The sequence below is a fragment of the Dreissena polymorpha genome, chromosome 7 (genome assembly GCF_020536995.1).
Source record: "Dreissena polymorpha isolate Duluth1 chromosome 7, UMN_Dpol_1.0, whole genome shotgun sequence".
Lineage (NCBI taxonomy): Eukaryota > Metazoa > Mollusca > Bivalvia > Myida > Dreissenidae > Dreissena > Dreissena polymorpha.
In genome coordinates, this window is record NC_068361.1 from 47,128,826 (window position 1) to 47,151,495 (window position 22,670).

Here is a 22,670-nt window from a genome sequence, read left to right on the forward strand (position 1 = left end):
GTTTATGTTTACCCCCTTCAAAGTAACTTTTATTGAATTACACCAGTTATATAATCAAACTAATACATATAATCATGTATTTGTATGACTTCTTGCACAAACTAAAATATAAGTTTAAAATATTGTCTCCATTTTCAGTTGGGACATTTAGCATTTTGGCAACTAAAACAAGAACTTCTATTGTCAATTTTATGCTTCTGAGTTGTTACATGATTGCATTTATTAAAAGTGTGTGCGTGATATTAGGATTTACCTCACTGATATTTTCTATATTTCACTACTCAGCTGGGTTTCTCTACATTTCACTACTAGCATTCAACAAAATAAATTGTCATAAATTTCACTATAAAGAACATTTATAATACCTGCTTCCCAACATTGTTAGGAAACAGTATTCTATTGATTCAGTTAGTTTAAACTTATTAACTTTAGCTCAATTGCATCAAAAGCCTCATGCTTATTGAAAGGCTCTTGAGTTCATTTCCTGGGCCTAGAAGCAGTTCTTGGTGTCTTTGGGGGAGATCTAAAGAACGCTCCCCTTGTGGGGATTAAACCTGTGAACTCTGATCGCTAGGCGGACATCATATCCACTATGCCAAGGCAACCTTATTGATTCAGTTCTAAGCCAGTCTGAGAAGACGAACATTAAATGTGCTCTTTCATTGGAAAATCAATATAGCATGCCTGTTAAATAAAATACCGCTGCAGCTTTTTCTAATCTTCCTTTATAGATAAAAGATTCAGAACAGGTCTTCACGGAAGGTTTTTCATTCTCTTAGTAGCTGTTTCACTATTTACACAACTGCAGCATTTCCAAAACATTAAAGAAAAAACAAGTTTTCACTTGTTTGAAACTGAAACAAGTGTATTAATCTAGCCTATTGATGACATCCCAAACAACCTGCTATGGTACATGCACTAATAAAAGCTGTTATCATCCTGTATACATTTCAGTAGGTGATTAAGCCCCTTGAATCATGCTCTTCAAAGGGAGGGTAAGGCAGTCCACAACCAATGAAATTTTTCACAAATGTCACATGATCTTGTATTTGCAGTGTGTTGCTTTTTCTTTTTGAATGAACATTTGATTTTTAAAGTGTGAATCTAGCTGGCCATTTACAGACCCAATTCAATTTTTATATGTTTTATGTAAATTGAAAAATAAGCACTTTTAATTACATGTATTCTTCAAAATACAAAACATACTTTTTAGCTTCATTACAAATGAAAAATTGCACACTTAATGATATGCCAATAAAAAACAGAGGTGTGATTTGAAAAAGAATGGTGGGATGAACCCACTAAACAAATTTTTTTGTAATACTACTTTAAGTGAAATAAAATATCATGGACTGTTCTTGATGCTTAAAAACATGGAGTTTTTTCTGCATCACATTAACTGTCAGGCAGAATAAACATAATTGTACAAGTTTTTCTTCACATATAACCCTTTACCACATAGATATGTATTTTGATGCATGTGTAGTCCCTTAGAAAGTTACATTTATTTAAATACCTTTATTGCTAGATTCAAGTTGTACAGGCTTCATTTCCAACCCTTAGTTACTGATGAGCAGCAAACAGCATAAAACCTGAACAGACTGCGATTTGCTTGCAGGCTGTTCTGGTTTTATGCTGGTTGCAAAAGCCATTTTCATTTTGCTTCTTATGGGAGAAAGGGTTAAACAGTGTTTGAAGATAATTTTTAATCCCCTGACAAAACCACACAACTGAATTTGTGTTTCAAATAACGGTGAGAAGTGAAATATAGCAAGCAGCAAATAAAGATCACGTAACATACATGTATTGGACAACATTTTTAGCTGAAAATGTTACCGTGTATCAGAATTGAAGAGAGCAAAAACCGGGTTGCGAGAGAAAAATCCCCCTTCAACATCCCGGATTTTTAAACTGTCCAGGGCCAAAAGGTACTTCTTATCTTTTTCCTGCAAAAATTTCATTGTTCTTGTAGAAATACTAACGGGTTTATTAGTACCTCACATGTTATATACTTTTGAAATCTAACAAGATGATTATAGGTAACATGGTGAGAATAAGTCCTGCTTATATTGAGTGACAATACACATATTAGAAAGATTACAGAGTTCATATGAGCATTCTGGGAATACTAGGCTAAATACATGTGTGTAAATGTGATATAAGATTAGCCTGTGCAGTCTGCACTTTTGGCTCTCATGGTATTTCACCTTTTAATGAAGACTCTTCTTAGCGAAAATCCAGTTATAGCAGAAAGTGTCCTCCCTGATTTGCCTCTGCAGACTGCACAGGCTAATCTTGAACTACACTTTTCCCACAAGCATTAGGCCCAAGTTCACATTTCCCACAAGCATTAGACCCAGTTTCACTTTTCCCACAAGCATTAAGCCCAGTTTCACTTTTACCACAAGCATTAGGCCCAGTTTCACTTTTCCCACAAGCATTAGGCCCAGTTTCACTTTTCCCACAAGCATTAGGCCCAGTTTCACTTTTCCCACAAGCATTAGGCCCAGTTTCACTTTTCCCACAAGCATTAAGCCCAGTTTCACTGTTCCCAAAAGCATTAGACCCAGTTTCACTTTTCCCACAAGCATTAGGCCCAGTTTCACTTTTCCCACAAGCATTAGGCCCAGTTTCACTTTTCCCACAAGCATTAGGCCCAGTTTCACTTTTCTCACAGGCATAAGGCCCAGTTTCACATTTCCCACAAGCATTAGGCCCAGTTTCACTTTTCCCACAAGCATTAGGCCCAGTTTCACTTTTCCCACAAGCATTAGGCCCAGTTTCACTTTTCCCACAAGCATTAAGCCCAGTTTCACTTTTCCCACAGGCATAAGGCCCAGTTTCACTTTTCCCACAAGCATTAGACCCAGTTTCACTTTTCCCAAAAGCATAAGGCCCAGTTTCACTTTTCCCACAAGAATAAGGCCTGGTTTCACTTTTACCACAAGCAATAGGCCCAGTTACACTTTTTCCACAATCATTAGACCCAGTTTCACTTTTCCCACAAGCATTAGGCCCAGTTTCACTTTTACCACAAGCATTTGGCCCAGTTACACTTTTTCCACAATCATTAGACCCAGTTTCACTTTTCCCACAAGCATAAGGCTCAGTTTTACTTTTCCCACAGGCATTAGGCCCAGTTTAACTTTTCCCACAGGCATAAGGCCCAGTTTCACTTTTCCCACAAGCATTAGGCCCAGTTTCACTTTTCCCACAGGCATAAGGCCCAGTTTCACTTTTCCCACAAGCATTTGGACCAGTTTCACTTTTCCCACAGGCATAAGGCCCAGTTTCACTTTTCCCACAAGCATTAGGCCCAGTTTCACTTTTCCCACAGGCATAAGGCCCAGTTTCACTTTTCCCACAAGCATTAGGCCCAGTTTCACTTTTCCTACAAGGATTAGGCCCAGTTTCACGTTTTCACAAGGATTAGGCCCAGTTTCACTTTTCCCACAAGCATAAGGCCCAGTTTCACTTTTTCCCACAAGCAATAGGCCCAGTTTTCCCAGAACCATGCTCATACACAGCTGACAGATAGTAAAGACGAGACTTTTGACCATTATACTTAATGATGATACATTGATGCCAGCAAACGATGTGTAAAACCCGTAAGAACTTGACACAGATTATAGGTCTCAATCCTCAGTTTACTACAGTTTGGAGAAAGCCTAAGAACAAAGAACAGTCTTAAAGTATCTTAACAGGTCATAAAATAAGTTTCCAATTTTTACTTTTTGTTGTATCATGAGCTGTTTTTTGAAAGTACAGCCTGATTTTCCAACATGTTAAATACAGCTATCTTAAAGGGATCTTTGCACGCTTTGGTAAATTGACAAAATTGAAAAAAGTTGTTTCAGATTCGCAAATTTTCGTTTTAGTTATGATATTTGTAAGGAAACAGTAATACTGAACATTAACCATGCTGTAATATAGCCATTATATGCATCTTTTGACGATTTTAAAACCTAAAAATTATAAAGCGTTGCAACGCGAAACGATTGAATAATTTGGAGAGTTCTGTTTTTGTCGTTAAATTTTGTGAAACTACGAAGATTGCTTATATAAGGTATAAAATACGTTCAGTATATGTACACGGCGGAATAGCTCAGTAGGTTAAAGCGTTTTTACTTCAGGACTCTGGCAGGACTCCAGGGGTCACTGGTTCGAAACCTGGTCCGGGCAAATTTATTTTCCTTTTTTTAATTTTATTCTTGATTTTTTACTGGAGCTTTTACGATCCAATGTTTACATTTATCGATATAAAGCATTTAATGAATAAGTTAAAAAATGCCAAAATCTGTGAAAAGGCCCCTTTAAGAGACTATATTTAATAGACATATAATATAACACACAGAAAAGCAAATCATGCAGTAAACTGTACACTTCACTAGATTACATATGATATAAAATATCTAATAAATTTGAACAGATTTATTTGAACATACAGCCCTAAGAGAAATATTTCCTACACTTGTTTTCTCCCATTTCTTGTCAAAGCTTCAAAGGTCCCTTAATATTGTTATTAAACAGAAATATCTTCATAAGCTCCTGAGTCAGAATTTACAAAATGTCCTTCTGCATTGCTTATCCATGTTATTTACTTTCTGTCATTTATTCATAATATACTTGTATTTTAAATTTAGGAAAATTTTCCCATAGCAGTAACTTAATTATCAATTGTACTTAAATAAACAAAGTGATTTGTCCCTGATCATTCTTAATCATAATAGGAGTGTTGTTATTTGTTGTAATTTTTATATTGCAATCAGTATATACAAATGAAATGTTAAGTGGGTAGAGCAGTGTTTTTTTTTTCATTCAAAAACTGGTCCGGTAACGAGACCCATTCCCAATGGAAACAAGAGTTTGAAGCCATATATTTGACCTTTGACCTTGAAGGATTGACTTGACCTTGACCTTTTACCACTCAAAATGTGCACCTCCATGAGATACATATGTATGCTAAATATCAAATTGCTATCTGAAGCCACATAGAAGTTATGAGCATTTTTTGAAACCTAAACGCGAAACCTAAATGAAAAGTGTGACGGAAGGACAGACGGACGGACTGACAGACCACTATATAGTCCGATCACTATATGCCCTCCTTCAGGGGCATAAAAAAAATATAATTTTCCCAAATGGGAGCTAAACATTCTCAATGGAAGGTTTCCAAAAAAATTAAAAATATTTATATCTCAATATTTTGTTTATCTCCCATCCATATAAGATCAACCTTAGTAAATATGATACTGGACACACTTGTTTCCTCAATTTTGTAGCATTTGTTAGCAAAACAACAACAACACTAATTTCCCAATTTTAGTAAAATGCCACAAATTTTCCCAATCAAAAGGGACCCAGCCCAATTCCCAAAATGGTGAAAAAAAAAACACTGGTAGTGACATAATGTGTTACACTTTATTAATTCATAAGCATATTTGACAACTCCTAAAACCATGTTACATTCAGGCAACAACAATGATATTCCCCGTGTTTAAAACCAGAAAAAAATCTCTTTTGATATGTTGGCATCACAAGATTAAAAGTCGAGGATGACCAGATGAACTCTGCTCGCTTAAATGATTTCAAGTTAAAATTTAAAAAAGAATGGAAAAAATATATATTGTGAACAAGAACATATCCCACCTTCTATTTAATAGTAAAAAGTTAAATGTGAAACAAACACAATCCACAAAATGCTAAGTTTAATAAGAACCTGATAAATTAATAGATGCATCAATTAATTGTTCAACAAAAACTGTGTAAATTTAAGTACTGCTGCAAGCTATTGAAGTACCACAGCAAAAAAAAATATTAACAAGTTGCGTTTGTGAAACACAATTTCCCCCTTTATGATGTTTGACCTTGGAGGATGACCTTGACCTTGTGAAGGATGACCTTGACCTTGACCTTTCACCACTCAAAATGTGCAGCTCCATGAAATACACATGCATGCCAAATATCAAGTTGTTATCTTCAATATTGCAAAAGTATTCATAAAATAAGCAATTTGGGCCACATATATTTGACCTCTGACCTTGAAGGATGACCTTGACCTTGACCTTTCACCACTCAAAATGTGCAGCTCCATGACATACACATGCATGCCAAATATCAAGTTGCTATCTTCAATATTGCAAAAGTATTTATAAAATAAGTGATTTGGGCCACATATATTTGACCTCTGACCTTGAAGGATGACCTTGATCTTGACCTTTCACCACTCAAAATGTGCAGCTCGATGAGATACACATGCATGCCAAATATCAAGTTGCTATCTTCAATATTGCACAAGTATTCATAAAATGAGCGATTTTGGCCACATATATTTGACCTCTGACCTTGAAGGATGACCTTGACCTTTCGTCACTCAAAATGTGCAGCTTCATGAGATACACATGCATTCCAAATATGAAGTTGCTATCTTCAATATAGCAAAAGTTATTGCAAAATGTTAAAGTTGGCGCAAACAGACCAACAGACCAACAGACAGTCAGGGCAAAAACAATATGTTCCCCACTACTATAGTGGGGGGCATAAAAATACAAGGACATTTGAGGATACTTGGGGGTGCATGTGTGGTTGGTATGATACAAAGGTGTGAGCAAATAAAAAATTGATTACAAGGGATAGTGAAAAAGTTAAAAAGTTAAGTGTTGTATTGGCAACAGGATTTGATGAGAAAGGTAAAAGCCAAAATATGGTCATGTTTCTGGTGCCATAGCCAATCCCTTTGTTTTGCAACTCAACTGACACCATTTATTGAATTTATTTTTCTAAAATTTCTCAAAGCCAAAACAGAATTCTATTTTCCTGAAAATGGTGTTAATAGAATGCATCAAAACCACTTTACACTTGAAAATCCATGCAATTAAGCTCAGTCTTGCAAACTCAAAGAGAACGAAAACAAAATCTGATTAATCTATATTTTGGTCATGGCACCAGAAACATAATCTTTGGAAGGCCTAAAAGCTTGAGACACAAATAATGGCAATATTTTAAATTATTAAGATAGTAGAATTTCTAGATCACTATGTTACAAGATTATAAATAGCTCTCAGTGAAAGTTTTAAAGTCTCTATACCGCTCAAAATCAACGAAAATTTCGTAAAGAATTTCGTAAAATAAAGTTAACACCTAAACAATCTGTGTTCCTTATAGCTAGAGCCACAATTTCAACGCTGGATGTGGTATGATTACATAGATTTTTGTAGATACAAAATGCTTGTTTTTATTTATTTGTGACACAATTAATTCCATTTTAATTTCCCACGAATATATCTATTCATACGACACAGAACACTAAAATGGTACCAATACAAAACAATAATAATAACGAGCATTTTGTATCTACAAACACCTATTTTACCACACCACATCTGGTGTTGAAATTTCGGCATTGCCATAAGGAACAATGATTTTTAATTGTTTAGCTTTATTTTACGAAATATTGTATGAAATTCTTGTTGATTTTGAGTAGCAATGTTACTTTAAAATGAAACTTGACAAAATAACTAAGCTGTTCTGCATATTAGTTTAAATGAAAATTAAATAGTCAGAAATTTGAGAGAAAGCAGTCATGAAGAAATGAAAAGGTGCTGCACCACAAAAGTTGGGACAATTTTCACTCGTATTAATAATGATGAACTATGAAACTATGAAATAATACAACAATCAGACCATTCGAAGATACTTTGGGGAAATTATGCACTTTGTTATATTTTCCTTAAGTGTATATTTTGCTATCACATAATTAATATTGAAAAGGTGCTTCTTGTGGGTTTTCTTAGTTGGTACAGAACATTTAATAGCCTTATGAATTAAGAGGATGAAAATTGTGTGTTATGATAATGAAAGCATTTGAACTGTGATCTGGAACAAACACGATTAATGCATGTGCTTAAAGTGTCATCCCAGATTGGCTGAACAGTCCGCAAGGCTAACCAGGGACAACAATTTCTGTTTAGACCGGATTTTCTTTTAGAAGAGACATACTTTAAACAAAAGATTCCATGAAAGAGGAAAGTGTCGTCCCTGATTAGGCTGTGCAGTCCGCACTGGGACAACAGTTTACGCCAATGCAATGCCCCATTTTTGTCACAGCGCAACTCAAATGTATAAAATGCTGATGATCAATATTGGGCAGACATAGAATGCTAGACCACACCAAATAAAAGGCTTGGTCACCAGATCATCGTCTGCCATAAAATTTTGGCCATAAAATATGCAAAACAGGTCAGAATTTGTATTTTTATCAATAGAAAGTTTCAATTTAAATTTTCTACAATTTATTAATAATTATATCTATTCATTAACTGATTGTCTAATTAAGACAATATATTCCCAAAACAAAACACTTACGCTAAACCAGATGATCAATATTTTCATTTGATATGGTCTTAACAAAAACATATCTTATTGTTGTATGATGAGATATATGACCATACTTATGTCCAATAATATCATTAAAGATCAACAATAAAGATAATAATATTTGAGAATTTTCCTGCCAACAAAATGGTATAATGTCAACAAAAGAAATTACCTCTTGCACAAATACTTCCTCCAGCATAATAAATTTTGTTTTCAGACTCTCATAACAATCGTCCATATTTATTTTCCAAAAACTCAATCCTATTTTCATTTTTTGAAATTTCTTTATTTGTGGTAACATAAAATTTCATTAAATTTCATTAAATACTTTTAGAGATATACATCATCATTACTTTCAAAGATGCAGTTGCTAAATTGGCACCACTTTAAAGCTGGCAAGAAAACAACCCAAAGCTTTCATGTAATTAATCTTTAAATAACAAAATGTTATGCTAACGCATTACAAATTAAGATATAAAAACATAAATATTTAGTTTTAAGGCATAAATTTTGAAAATATGCACACATGCTATTTAATAAAAGTGCATGAAACGAAGAAACAGTCACTGACTTGACATTGAAATGATAAATAAGATGCATTGTTCACGTAAATGTTTCATGTAAACATACTATAATTGCTTTATGAAAAACAACAACATATTCACCAAACCATTCTTACACTTTAAAAAATAACAGAATTGCTTGGATCAAAGACATAACACTTAAAATCAAGCCTTGTTTGATTTCTTTATTGCTTATGTCATACACATTTTTTGTAGGGTAGGGGGGAAAAAGCTTGCTACTTTCAGAATGGGAGAAAACCCATTAAGGTTCAATTAAACAGCGTTCCTAGAAGAACAAAAGAGTTTCAAATATGTCTGTATGTATACAATGGCCAGGGTCAAATTAGTACACTGTCTTTGCTTTATGATTTCAAAAGTACTTCCCTTCATGTAGTATCTGACTTGATCTAGATTTAATATGATACTAGAAATGGCGCGGCAGAGGCCGACGCGTATCCCCACGCCGAATGTTTGACCTAGGTGTGCCCCAGGGTTGGTAATGGGGCCATGCATAGCTGAGATTGACCATATTGTCATAAGAGAAGTTCAGTATCAATTTGAAGTGAATCGGTGTAGAAAAGAAGAAATTATAGTAAAAGGCAATTTTGGGTGGGTGTGGTCTATGTGGGCCGGGCCCCAGGGTTGGTAATGGGGCCATGCATAGTTGAGATTGACCGTATTGTCATAAGAGAGGTTCAGTATCAATTTGAAGTGAATCGGTGTAGAAATGAAGAAATTATAGTAAAAGGCAATTTTGGGTGGGTGTGGTCTATGTGGGCGGGGCGCCCCAGGGTTGGTAATGGGGCCATGCATAGTTGAGATTGACTGTATTGTCATAAGAGAAGTTCAATGTCAATTTGAAGTGAATCGGTGTAGAAATGAAGAAATTATAGTAAAGGCAATTATGGGTGGGTGTGGTCTATGTGGGCGGGGCCCCAGGGTTGGTTATGGGGCCATGCATAGTTGAGATTGACCCTAATGTCATAAGAGAAGTTCAGTATCAATTTGAAGTGAATCCGTGTAGAAATGAAAAAATTATAGTAAATGGAATTTTTTGGTGGGTGTGGCCTATGTTGGCGGGCGCCCCAGGGTTGGGATTGGGGCCATGCATAGTTGAGATTGACCCTAATGTCATAACAAAAGTTCAGTATCAATTTGAAGTGAATCCGTGTAGAAATGAAAAAATTATAGTAAATGGAAATTTTTGGTGGGTGTGGCCTATGTGGGCGGGGCGCCCCAGGGTTGGGAATGGGGCCATGCATGGTTGAGATTGACCGTATTGTCATAAGAGAGGTCCAGTATCAATTTGAAGTGAATCGGTGTAGAAATAAAGAAGTAAATGTAAAATAACCTAAAAAAATGAGTGATAATTTCTGACGCGGCCCCACCCCAACCGCTATAACTTTTGACCCAGGGGTCAGATCAAAATTCCAAATAGTGCAGGGTCGCACATATGCTCATAGCTACCATGTGTGTAAGTTTCAAGGTTCTAGTGCTTTTAGTGTAGGAGGAGATAGTGGCCAGGACGGACGGACAGACAGACAGACGGACGGACGGACGGCGGAGATAACCACAATATCCCCACCTTTTTTTCAAAAAGCGTGGGGATAATAAAGAATCACACTCTCAGGTATAATCATGCAGTAATGTTAATTCTCAACTGTTGATTCTCAGTCATTTCTTATCTCAAACAACTGAAAGTTAGAATTTTTAATATAGCAAACAGCTTGATGCCACAGTGATTTTGATATGATTTCCTGGAATTAATCAGAAGGTCCAGGATTTGATCCCCGTTATGGGAGCATTCCCAAGTTCTTTCTTAAGACATCAAATGAGCCTGATTCTCGAAAACTGGGCTTAATTCATGTGCACACCACACAGGCTTATCAGTGGCGTAACTTTCCATCTAAACTGTATTTTTGTTAAGAACACACTTCCTTTCAACCAAAAATTCCATAAAAGTGGAACGTGTGGTCTCTGATTAGGTTGTGCAGATTGCACAGGCTAATTTGGGAAAACACTTAACGCACATGCATAAAACACAGTTTTCCCCAAAAAAGGCCTTATTAATGTCTTAAGATAAGAACTTGGAAATGCTCCCAGAATGGGAATTGAACACTGCGCCCTGAAGAAGGCTCAAATACTGGTTTTAAGTATCTGGAAATCGACTCAAGTGTCTCAAAAAGCTCCTGGTTTCCGATGTTATCAAACTACAATAAATTGGTTCGAATTAAACCACTGTGTACAAACACCCAGATTTGGAGGCTTGAAGTCAAAAGAATGGTCTGATGAATATAAGCCCTCAAATTGTCCCTGTTCTGGTAAAACTGGGCTTAATGCATACCTGTAAAGTGTCATCACAGCTTAGCCTGCGCAGTTTGCAGAGGCTCATTAGGGAGAACAGGTTCCGCTTTGATGGAACTTTTGTTTTAAAGGAGGTCTTTTTGTAACAAAAATCCATTCTAGGCAAAAAGTATTATCTCAGATAAGACAGTGCAGACTGCACAATCAAATCTGAGAGGACACTATACACACGTGCACAAAGCCCAGTTTACCCAGAACAAGACAACTCCAATAATCACGTGCTCAGCGTGAAATCCAGCTTACCTCCTCGTCCTTAAACCAGGCCAAACTCTCGGCCGTGAGAACGAACCAGAACTCCTTGGAACCGCCCTTCATGAAACTTATATTATGGAGTGTCAGCCAACCTTTACGGATAACCTGAAATGTGCAATAAAAATTCATCAGTTACATGTATAAATGACAGGCAAAACATACTCTTCGCGAGAAGCTTGCCACAGTATCAAGAGCATTTTCAATTTTTTTGCTCACCTCTTAAGATGAGATTTGAGTATCAGCTGAGTACACATGTATTTAGAATGTTGGTCAGCTCACAAACAATGTTGAGTCTAAGCTGTAAGAATATGCACATATTCCTGCTCAAATGCAAGGTTGAATCACCCTCAAAACTAAAAAAAAAACACTTTCAAAGTGAGCATGATGGTCAAACTCATCTCAACAAGGGACAAAATTGTCACAAAACCAGGTTTTCATTGTGAAAAAAAATCTGATAAAGGGAGAAAACTCAAACTGAACTTTTGAAATGAACAAACAAAATTAACCCCCATTGTAAGTTTGTTTTTAAAAAAAATCTATTTTTAGTCGTGGCGACCTTGACATTGGAGATATTGACGTGATTCTTTCGTGCGACACACCGTCCCATGATGGTGAACAAATGTGCCAAATGATTTTAAAATCTCACAATGAATGACATAGTTATGGCCAGGACAAGCTCATTTATGGCCATTTTTGACCTTTGAACTCAAAGTGTGACCTTGACCTTGGAGATATCGACGTAATTATTTCGCGCGACACACCGTCCAATGATGGTGAACAAATGTGCCAAATGATTTTAAAATCTGACAATGAACAACATAGTTATGGCCCGGACAAGCTTGTTCCGCCTGCCCGCCAGCCAGCCCGCCAGCCCGCCCGCATTCGCCAATCTAATAACCAGTTTTTTCCTTCGGAAAACCTGGTTAAAAATTGAGAACAAACTCGAAGTTGAGTCAGAGTATTGACTTAAGAATGTTAGTGACACTAGGCCCTTGTTTTGGGAATTTATCTCACTGTAAGTAAACCATGTTTTATGGATAACATAAAATTTGAAGCAAAAAAAATCTACATAAAGCTTGTACAAAGGCAAAATAAGTCCTGCTTTATATCATCTTAAAAAGAAGTACACACTCGCTGTCACTCATAAAAATAATGATGCTTTGCTTACTTGATTTCCTATTTTTCTCTTTGATGTGTTGTCTGATTTTTGCTGAGCACTAGAAAAAGAAAATGCATGTAATGTGAACAAACTACAGCCTCATAAAAGCATGTATGAATTTCTATAAAAACGTGTTGTAAAGACATTACGAATTCCTTAAAAATATATAAATGTGTCCTAAATAACATACGTGTTTATAAGAAATATTACAATGTGCCCATAATAACTTATTAAGTGCTTTGAAAAACGACAATTTGCTCTAAATAACTAAATACACGAGTTGGTAGCACACAATGTCCTAGCAGTGATTTTTTTCACCCAATAGGGAACGGGTCCGGTACCCATGCCATTGGGAATTTTTCCCGTCGTGAAATCACCAAATTGGGAAAAAAAAACAGTTGCAAAATCTTCCAATTTGAAAAAATCAAGTTGTGAATTGTACCAATTCAAGAATGGTATTTAAATGACATTGTTTAACTTTTGTCAGCTTTAAATGACACAGAAAGCAACATAAACTTTTATTCACAGTCTTGCACAAACACTGCACTGTTTCCAGTGTTTCAAGAGCACAAGTGCTCAGTGCATAGACTTTGTCATCAACAGTTTCAAATATTGTAGGACTTGTATGAATAGCTTCGTCATGTTCGTTGTCAATCTGCATTTGGCTACTGTCATCTTCAGCAATTTTTGTTGCAGTGTACTGAGGGGAATGGGTGGACGAAACAGACGTCGAACTTTTTACGAAGCCAAAATCGCTTAACGATTTGCTTTTGACTTCACTAGGCTTTAATTTATTTCTGTAATACTTACTATTGTGACTCATGGCGATTATTGCTGGAAGCATAAGAAAATTCAGACTGGTTTATATTTTGCAATAACATACACATATTTAATGTACGAATGTAACGTTAAATGTTTAAACCAGTCAAGTCAAATTGGCCACAAGTTAAAACGGTCTTGAATACATCAATTTGGCGTTTTCGGGGATTGTTTACTCGATTCTGATTGGGATTTTTTGTATTTTTTCGGAAATTGGGATGGGTCCGGTTCATTTTGGGAATGGTTCGTAGGTCATTGGGAATGGGTCCGTTTACCAGATCCGTCCAAAGTCGAAGGAAAAAAAACACTGCCTAGCGATAAGCCACATGCAAGGAATCTTTTGGACCACAAATGAACAGAATGATGCATAATCATCATCTTTGGCTTTATAAGTAAAGCATTTTGAGTAAAGGTCATACCAGAATGTTTAGGGCACTTAATATATAAGAGCATACAGGGCTTTCCTTTGACCCGAGCTCCCGGGTTTTGACGCTTGAAAATTACAGAAGACCCCTTTTTGACTCTTGAGAAAATTACGTCATGCGTCACATTTGACCCGGGGAAATATACCGACTTGCGTCAACGAGATCAAAAGTTGTGCAGACTAAGCGATAATTGGCTCGGGGCGGAGTATCTCATTTAGTACACGCTAATCGTTAACGCCCGTTTCAAATCATCGAAGCACAAGTCCACCCAGTAGGCGGAGTTTGGTTAATTAAGAAATCTAGTATTGACCAATTAAAACCCTGCTGGTTTGATGACGCGTGTATTAACTTTCCATTATTTATCATAGCGTTTGTTATCAGCTGTTTGCGGAAAAGACGTGTATTAAACCCACCTAGTTGCAATAATCCAACTCCCAGCTATTGACCCTCTGAGCTGTACGTATGTACTCATAAAAGCTCAGAGCATTTAAGAAGAACTATAAACCCACCAAAACAGAATGGACTCATCCGCGTCAGTTTTAATAATATTCAATATAAAATAATAACATCCATATCCACAGAACACCGTAAAGCATATTTTGAGATATTTCCAGAGTATGGCAGAATGTATTTCCAAAGCTGAATGCACCCATCACTGTTTTACTTCATGATTGCTCAGTTCAAAGACGCGCGAAAGTTATGCTGGCAAATGTACTGTCTACAACGTCAAATTACACGCTTTGCATCAAAGTTGCTAAAAATAACTATAGAACCGATATTACTGACCTTGTGGCAAAGTGACAATTTTTGCATGAGCTAATTGATTACAAAATACATGTAGGCATAATAATAGACCGTTTGAGAAGGCATAGAAAACAGCGTGTTTGTCGCACGTCTTCAGTGAAGATGGCACATGAAATAATTAAAGGGCGTCGGAATTTTTGATGGGATTAAATACGGAGGCACCTTTATCGGCGAGTAGAAATAATTTCCTTTTATAGTTTACCAATTTATATAGGCTATTGTGTTTAGGTACCACCCGTATGTTTTTTGTTGTTGTTTTTTTGTGATAGCCAGCGGAAATGTGTTTTTTTCACATTTTGTATTTCATTCTTAATTTAATAGCCAAGCGAAACGGTCAAACAAAGTTATTGGATAAAGTGTAATTGTGCTTGTGCATTCGGAAAATGTCGCAGAGAAACCTTTTCGAATTCGGAATCGGTAGTAACTCTGAAAGTGTGTGTAAGACACCAACGACAAAGCGTACTTTAGATCTAAATGACAGTGCTCCTAACACCCCCAAACGTGCGAAAGAAGAACATATGACACATTACTCTGCTGCATACATGAAGTTAATGTTGTATTAGAAAACATGTTTTGTATTTATTAATCATTGAAATATTGTGTTTAAATGCATAGTGTTGTAGTGACAGTAAAATGCAAGAAATAAATGTTAACATACCTGTATCTTTTAAGTTGTTGCTTTTTATATATTATATCTCAGTAATTTGCTTAAATTGCAAAAAAACATTGAATCTCCTGCGTTATTATTAGGACTCTCAGAAGTTTGAATTTGACTCTTGAAAATATGGTCCCAAGAGTCCTTGACTCTTGAGATTTGAGGTCTAAGGAAAGCCCTGGCATAAATAATTTTTTTTTTGATTATTTGGATTTTTCTATTAATTCAGTGGTACTTTAGTCATATCAAGGCAAGCACTTAACCTAATCACACTTTACCCTCATAACTGGTTGACCAGTATTATATGAACATACTTACACCAGTAACTGACAACTGACAGGATTTTTCTCCAAATTCAGTGGTACTTTAGTCATATCAAGGCAAGCACTTAATTTAATCACACTTTCCCTCATTAGCTGGTTTATCAGTACTAAATGCACATACTTACACCAGTAACTGACAGCTGACCTAGTTTAATCACAGGTAGAGGGAGAATGGCTGTAGACAAAATGTCATGACCTATCCAAATAAGTTATGCGGATAGACAGGAAATAAAACAAACAAGGGCACATCTTCCAATAACCATGGAATAAAAGTTTTTGAAGCAATCCTACAATCGATTATTTCATCAACTGTTCTTTGTGCCAACAGTAAACAAGAATAACTATGTTATACCAGTAACCTTAATAAATAGGTCTACAGAACCAATCACTAAGAGCTTTGTCTCAAACATAAATTATACCCCCACAGCGCTTTGACTGCTATATTCAAGGGCAAATAACTCTAAAATGTTTGCATTAGTGGGAATAAAATGTGTGTTGCACATAAACATGTCAAGGTGAAGTTTAATTTGATTTCTCAAAAAATCTGAAGTAGTTTGTTCCACAAACATAAAAATATTTCATGAGGGCTAACAGAGTGACATTGTGACCCCTCCATTGGCAAGTGTATTTAATTAATAATTCACAGGTAAACTGCATGGATACATACTTAGCAAAGCCTATAAAGTCCTCATGGTTTGTGTTCATATAGGCGAGCTGTATATCCACAAGAAGCATAAGCTGATCTTTACATCTGGACTCGCGATCTCTCACGCTGGAATTCACTATTCGCTCAGTCTCCTCTCGTAGCCGTGGATACCGGTTCATCTGTGTTTAAAACACATTCAATAGATTTTGAAATCCAAGGGTGAAATGACTAGGTGCTAAACAAGAGCTGTCAGAGGACAGCGCGCTCGACTATTTGCGCAGTATAACATAAGCCATCGTGGAGAGGGGGGTGGGGGGTGGGGGGTATAATGTGGGTGTGTGATCATTTAATACATGATCTTTCAAAAATAAGATTTTTTTTTTGGGGGGGGGGGGGGGCTGGGGGGGCGGGGGGTTCTGTGGGGGGTGTGGGGATGGTCTGGGTGGAGTGCATTGTGGTATGTCAGGTAAGTGTTGTTTTGTCAAACTTTAACATAGATTCATCAATAATATGCATATTCTTAGTATAAAAGGGGCCATAATTCTGTCAAAATGCTTGATACAGTTGTCTGCTCTTGTTTATAGTTTGGGGTCATGTTGGTAAACAAGTATGCAAAATATGAAAGCAATATGTCAAGGGACACAGGAAATATTTGGGGTAGTACACAACTTTAACATAGATTGATCAATAATATGCATATTCTAAGTATAAAAGAGGCAATAATTCTATCAAAACGCTTGATACAGTTGTCTGCTCGTGTTTATAGGTTGGGCTCATGATGGTAAACAAGTATGCAATATATGAAAGCAATATGTAAAGGGACACAGGAAATATTTGGGGTAGTACGCAAACTTTAACATAGATTTATTAATAATATGCATATTCTAAGTATAAAAGAGGCCATACTTCTGTCAAAATGCTTGATACAGTTGTCTGCTCTTGTTTATAGGTTGGGGTCATGATGGTAAACAAGTATGCATAATATGAAAGCAATATGTCAAGGGACAATGGAAATAATTGGGGTAGTACGCAAACTTTAACATTTGCACGCTCAAGGAAACGCCAACAGCAACGCCAACGCCGGGGTGAGTAGGATAGCTCCACTATATATATTTCATATATAATAGTCGAGCTAAAAATGTTCAGGGATCAAAATACTACAGCAAATTACTATTTAAATTCTCGGAAAAGGTTTTTAGTGAATGTAAACTTTTTTTTAAATATATCATTTAGTAAAATTTCTGTATGCCATTTACCGAAATTTGAATTACATAGAATTTATTATTTATTTAGCTTTACTGTAACACTTGCATCAAAATGATACAAGGCAGATGAATTGAAGGACTCAAAAGTGAAAACATTGCACAATGCTTGCATCAAAAAGCAGGACTCTGCTTCAATTGAAATCCCTGAGTCCAGACAAGATTACAAGAGCACCAAGATGGCTCTATATCACTCCACAGAGAAATGATTTACAAATGGATAAAGAGAAAACATATTTTCTAATGAACCATTTGACCCCAGGAGTGAGGTCAGTTTTTACCACAAGGGCATAATCAGTACAAACTTCTGAGAAGATCTCTACTTGATGTCACATACCAATATCAGAGCTTTGATACCTACGATTTAAGAGAAGTTTTTGAAAGTAAGTTTGATATACAAATCTATCTTAGCCATGTGAACGCAGGAGCCCAATCAGTTGTTATCCCACTGGAATAATTTGCACTTTGAAGAAGACTACTCTCTGATGTAACATACTAAGTACAGATTCTAATTGTAGGATTTTGTAAAGTGAATTCTCTGCTAATTGTAGGATTTTGTAAAGTCATAAGTGCTCAGACAAGCTAACTAATCATGTTTTGCATATGGGCTTTGCTCTGTAAAAAGGGGCTTTAATGCATGTGCGTAAAGTGTCGTGTCCCAGATGAGCCTGTGAAGTCCACACAGGCTAATCTGGGACGACACTTTCCAATGTAATGGTATTTTTTGTTAAAGAAAATCTCGATTTAGCAAAAACCCTGTTTAGGCAGAAAGTGTTGTCACTGATTAGCCTGTGCAGACTACACAGGCTAATCTGGGACGACACTTTACGAAACTGCAGTAAACCCCCTTTTCACAGAGCACGACTGAAATGTTTTTTGATGACAGACCATCAAATACATGGCTTTCACCCTTTCCCACTAAGAAGCAAAGTGAAAATGGCTTTTGCAACCAGCATAAAACTAGAACAGCCTGCGAGTAACTAAGGGTTGGAAATGAAGCCATTAGAACTTTAATCTAGTAAGAAAGGTGTTGAATTAATTGTAACTTTTTAAGGGACCATAAATGTGTCAAAATACGAATCTTTGTGGTATAGTGTTAACAACACTTCACACACCTTTTCAGTGCACTTTCGTATAACAGTTGTGAGTTCACCGATGACCATATCGCAGCATTTTATCGACGGATTGCGCAACTTCTCCACCTGTTTCTTCACAATTGCCTCAAAGGCCATGTCTGGGGTGAACAGGCCTGATCGAATACCGTGAATGTTTTTAATGGCGTAACTGATTTCACGTCGGAGCTCTTTTTCATCGAATTCCATCTGTAAGAAAGAATAATGTGTTAAAAAAAGTCATGCCTGTCATGACCTAAGAATTTAAGGTCAAAAGTTAAAAATGTTTACAACAAAACTGTCAAAGCTTTCCAGTGTTGTTCTTCCTTCATTTTTTTTAAGAATAGGACCAGGGACCCTTTGGATTGGGAAATATTGGGCTAAAAAAATGTGAATAAAAATGTTTTTAACATTATATTTCCTAAGGTTCTACTTTTAGAGTTTGATAAGGAAATAAACCAAACGTTGAAATGTATTTTCTTTTTAAATCTTTTTCTTTTTTTTAAAACCTTCTTTACGGCAGTCTTTTGAGAAAAGAATATTTGTCGTGATTTGGAATTGGGCTTTGTAGTTCCTGAGAAAATCTAATTGAATTTAAGGCCTCTATTACCCTAGTAGGGTATAACTACTCAATTAACCCTTACCAGCTCTTAAAGGGACGGTCAATCACGAGGACGAAGAAAAGAAAAGTTGTAAAATACCATATTTTATTACAATTATTAGTTTATATTGATTAAAATATCACGACTGGTATATTACAATACTTGAAAAAAGTTAATATTTTCAGTATATTCGGTAATAAAATTTTGCGATGTGAAATCGAAAGTACATTGCGAAAATAGGCGACATAACAATATACACACTATAAATAACGCAAGTAGATTGATCATTTTTTATATAAATTATATACAATTCACTACACATGCATAATTTGCATTCCTGGGTTTACCACGTGACGATGATGATCAATCTACATGTACTGGCGTTATTTATAGTTAACTGGTAGTTACCTGGTAGACATACCCAGTAAACTTTGTTATCGAATATACTGAAAATATGATAACTTAACAACTTTTTTCAAGTAATGATATATACCAGTCGTTATATTTTAATCAATATCAACTAACAATTGTAAAAAAAAAATATGGTATTTTACAACTTTTCTTTTCTTCGTCCTCGTGCTTGACCGTCCCTTTAAGTGTAAATAGCTCTTTGCAACCTACATAAAATCAGAACAGCTTGCCAGTAACTCGCAGTCTGTTCAGGTTTTATGCTGTATGCTGCTCATCAGTACCAAAGGGTTGGAAATGAAGCCTTTAAAATTTTAATCTAGTAGGAAAGGTCTTACATTTAATTTGATTTTCTGAGGGACTACAAATTTGCCAAAGTGTGTATCTAAGCCGGAAAGGGTTAAAAGCATAAAAAGGGCTACACCAGGCCATCCTTTAACAAGAGGCCCATGAGGGCCTGAATCGCTCTACTTCTATAAACACTGTGCAAGTTTGGAAAGAATAAGATGGAAACTGTGTACTTAATCGCGCAAACAAGGAGAATTTTCTCAAATTCAAGGGGAGTTTATTGTGTACTTATTTCTCCGATACTGCTCATATTCAATAGGGTTCATTCAAGTCCTCATTGATATAAAGATACTGTGCAAATTTGGAAATAATTGGATGAAAACTGTGGAATGAATTGCGTAAACAAGCGGGATTTCAAAATTTTCTCATATTCAAGGGGAAGTCATTCTGGACCTATTGCTTTGATATTGCTCTTTTTATTAAAGGGTTTGATTCCTCATTGATACAAAGACACTGTGCAAGTTTGCCAAGAATTGGATGAAAATTATGGACTTTATCACATAAAAAAACTGAATTTTCATTTTTTTCTCAAATTCAAGGAGAGATATTTCTGGACTTATAACTCCGATATTGCTCATTTTCAATAGGGTTTCACTCATCATTCAGATAAAGACACTGTGCAAGTTGGGAAATGATTGGATGAAAACTGTGGACTTCATAGCCTAAACAAGCCTTATTTCACATTTTTCTCAAATTCAAGGGGAGATAATTCTGGACTTTTTACTCTGATGTAACCCATTTTCAATAGGCTTGGAGTCCTCATTAATATAAAGACACTGATCAAGTTTGAAAAGAATCAGATGAAAACTGTGGACTTTATCGCGTAAACAAGAAAACGTCTTCCGCACGCACGCACGGACAACGGAAACCACGCCATGACATAAGCTCTTCAGGCCTTCGGCCAGTAGAGCTAAAAATTGTTTGATATAATCCGACCCAGGTAAATTTGGGTGGGTATGTAGGTAAGGATTTTTTTTTTAGTATTTTTTTTCTGACATTGAACTCTGACATATACCAAAGGTAATTATCACATTAAGCTCTAAGTCGTCTGGCTCATGATAAGAAAATTGGTAATCTTAACTTCCTTATGGCTTTGCTTATCATGCATTTCTTTTCAGAGTAAACACTATGACTGTTAATCAAATTCATTGAAACAGAAAGTGTAATCTCTTTCTCCGCCATTTTGGATTTACTCCGCTGTGAAGAGTATTCAATAAAATGATGCAAATAATCGGAAAGGATAAAAAGTGGAAAGGAAAAATTTAGCGAAAAGGATTTTCGGCGTGTAAAATTTTATTTTTTTTGGAAAGAAACAAAAAATAATTCAGTCAGGCAGATTTTAGTGGGTCGGTAGGGTTATGCCAAACAAAAGAAAATATATAAGGATGGCCCCATTTAAGTGTACATAATAAAGAATTCTAACATGAAAAAAGGGTCTTACACACCTTGACAAGCTCAAAAGGGAATCGTTCAAAGAAGATGCGGTTGATCTTGGCTCCCCCAGACAGCTCCTTCATGTTTATCTGGTCCCCAGAGCCCTCTATGTTCTTCTCAAAGTCTGTGCCAAACGTCTGAACCATCCTGGATAGTGGCACAAACATGCTGAGGTTTAGTTTTCACCTATTTAGTTCAGCGTAAAGAGACCATCTTTGGAAGGTTCAAAGGAAGAACCAGTACATAGAGGATATTTGTTGGAATCGGTGGATTATCTATTTTAATTCACGAGTGATCATATAAAATATATATTCTCTATGAACACGAGTGAATTAAAACCGATTTTCCTCCGAATCCAACACATTTTCTTGTTATTTTATCCTTTTTTAACCGTTTATATACATTGTTTAAGAGTTTAACTAAAGAATTTGTAGGGATAATGACGTCATTTCGTTAAAAAAATGACGTTATTTCACAGTAAACAATGAAAATTAGAGAGAATTTTCACTGTTTGAAACAGTGAAATTATCAGTTATAATTAACTCATATTTCTCTATAAACCACTGAAAAACATAAAATAATGCATTATGATGGCCCCCCATTGAGGATCACACTTGAGGCCATCCAGTCACAAACACCCATATGATGGCCCCCCATTGAGGATCACACTTGAGGCCATCCAGTCACAAACACCCATATGATGGCCCTCTATTGAGGATCACACTTGAGACCATCCAGTCACAAACACCCATATGATGGCCCCCTATTGAGGATCACACTTGAGGCCATCCAGTCACAAACACCCATATGATGGCCCCCCATTGAGGATCACACTTGAGGCCATCCAGTCACAAACACCCATATGATGGCCCCCCATTGAGGATCACACTTGAGGCCATCCAGTCACAAACACCCATATGATGGCCCCCTATTGAGGATCACACTTGAGGCCATCCAGTCACAAACACCCATATGATGGCCCCCTATTGAGGATCACACTTGAGGCCATCCAGTCACAAACACCCATATGATGGCCCCCTATTGAGGATCACACTTGAGGCCATCCAGTCACAAACACCCATATGATGGCCCCCCATTGAGGATCACACTTGAGGCCA

At 36.3% G+C, this 22,670-nt stretch overlaps 2 protein-coding genes across 7 annotated transcripts in view; one reads left to right on the forward strand and one right to left on the reverse strand.

Annotated features, from left to right (window-relative positions):
* The window catches only part of LOC127838009 (ribonuclease 3-like), a 521,860-nt gene that overhangs the window by 48,159 nt on the left and 451,031 nt on the right, over positions 1-22,670 (forward strand). The window lies entirely within an intron of this gene.
* Positions 1-22,670, reverse strand: part of LOC127838010 (dynamin-1-like) — a 68,251-nt gene that overhangs the window by 19,330 nt on the left and 26,251 nt on the right. For 3 of the 6 annotated variants that reach the window (XM_052365506.1, XM_052365505.1, XM_052365510.1), the window contains exons 8-13: positions 21,564-21,699; positions 18,764-18,970; positions 16,408-16,565; positions 13,525-13,548; positions 12,724-12,772; positions 11,547-11,660 (exon numbers count right to left, since the gene is read on the reverse strand). In XM_052365506.1, coding sequence (XP_052221466.1) covers positions 11,547-11,660; positions 12,724-12,772; positions 13,525-13,548; positions 16,408-16,565; positions 18,764-18,970; positions 21,564-21,699 — 688 coding nt within the window. Of the gene's footprint in view, positions 1-1,836; positions 1,947-11,546; positions 11,661-12,723; positions 12,773-13,524; positions 13,549-16,407; positions 16,566-18,763; positions 18,971-21,563; positions 21,700-22,670 lie in introns of all 6 variants that reach the window. The other 3 variants (XM_052365507.1, XM_052365509.1, XM_052365508.1) reach the window with 3 other exon arrangements.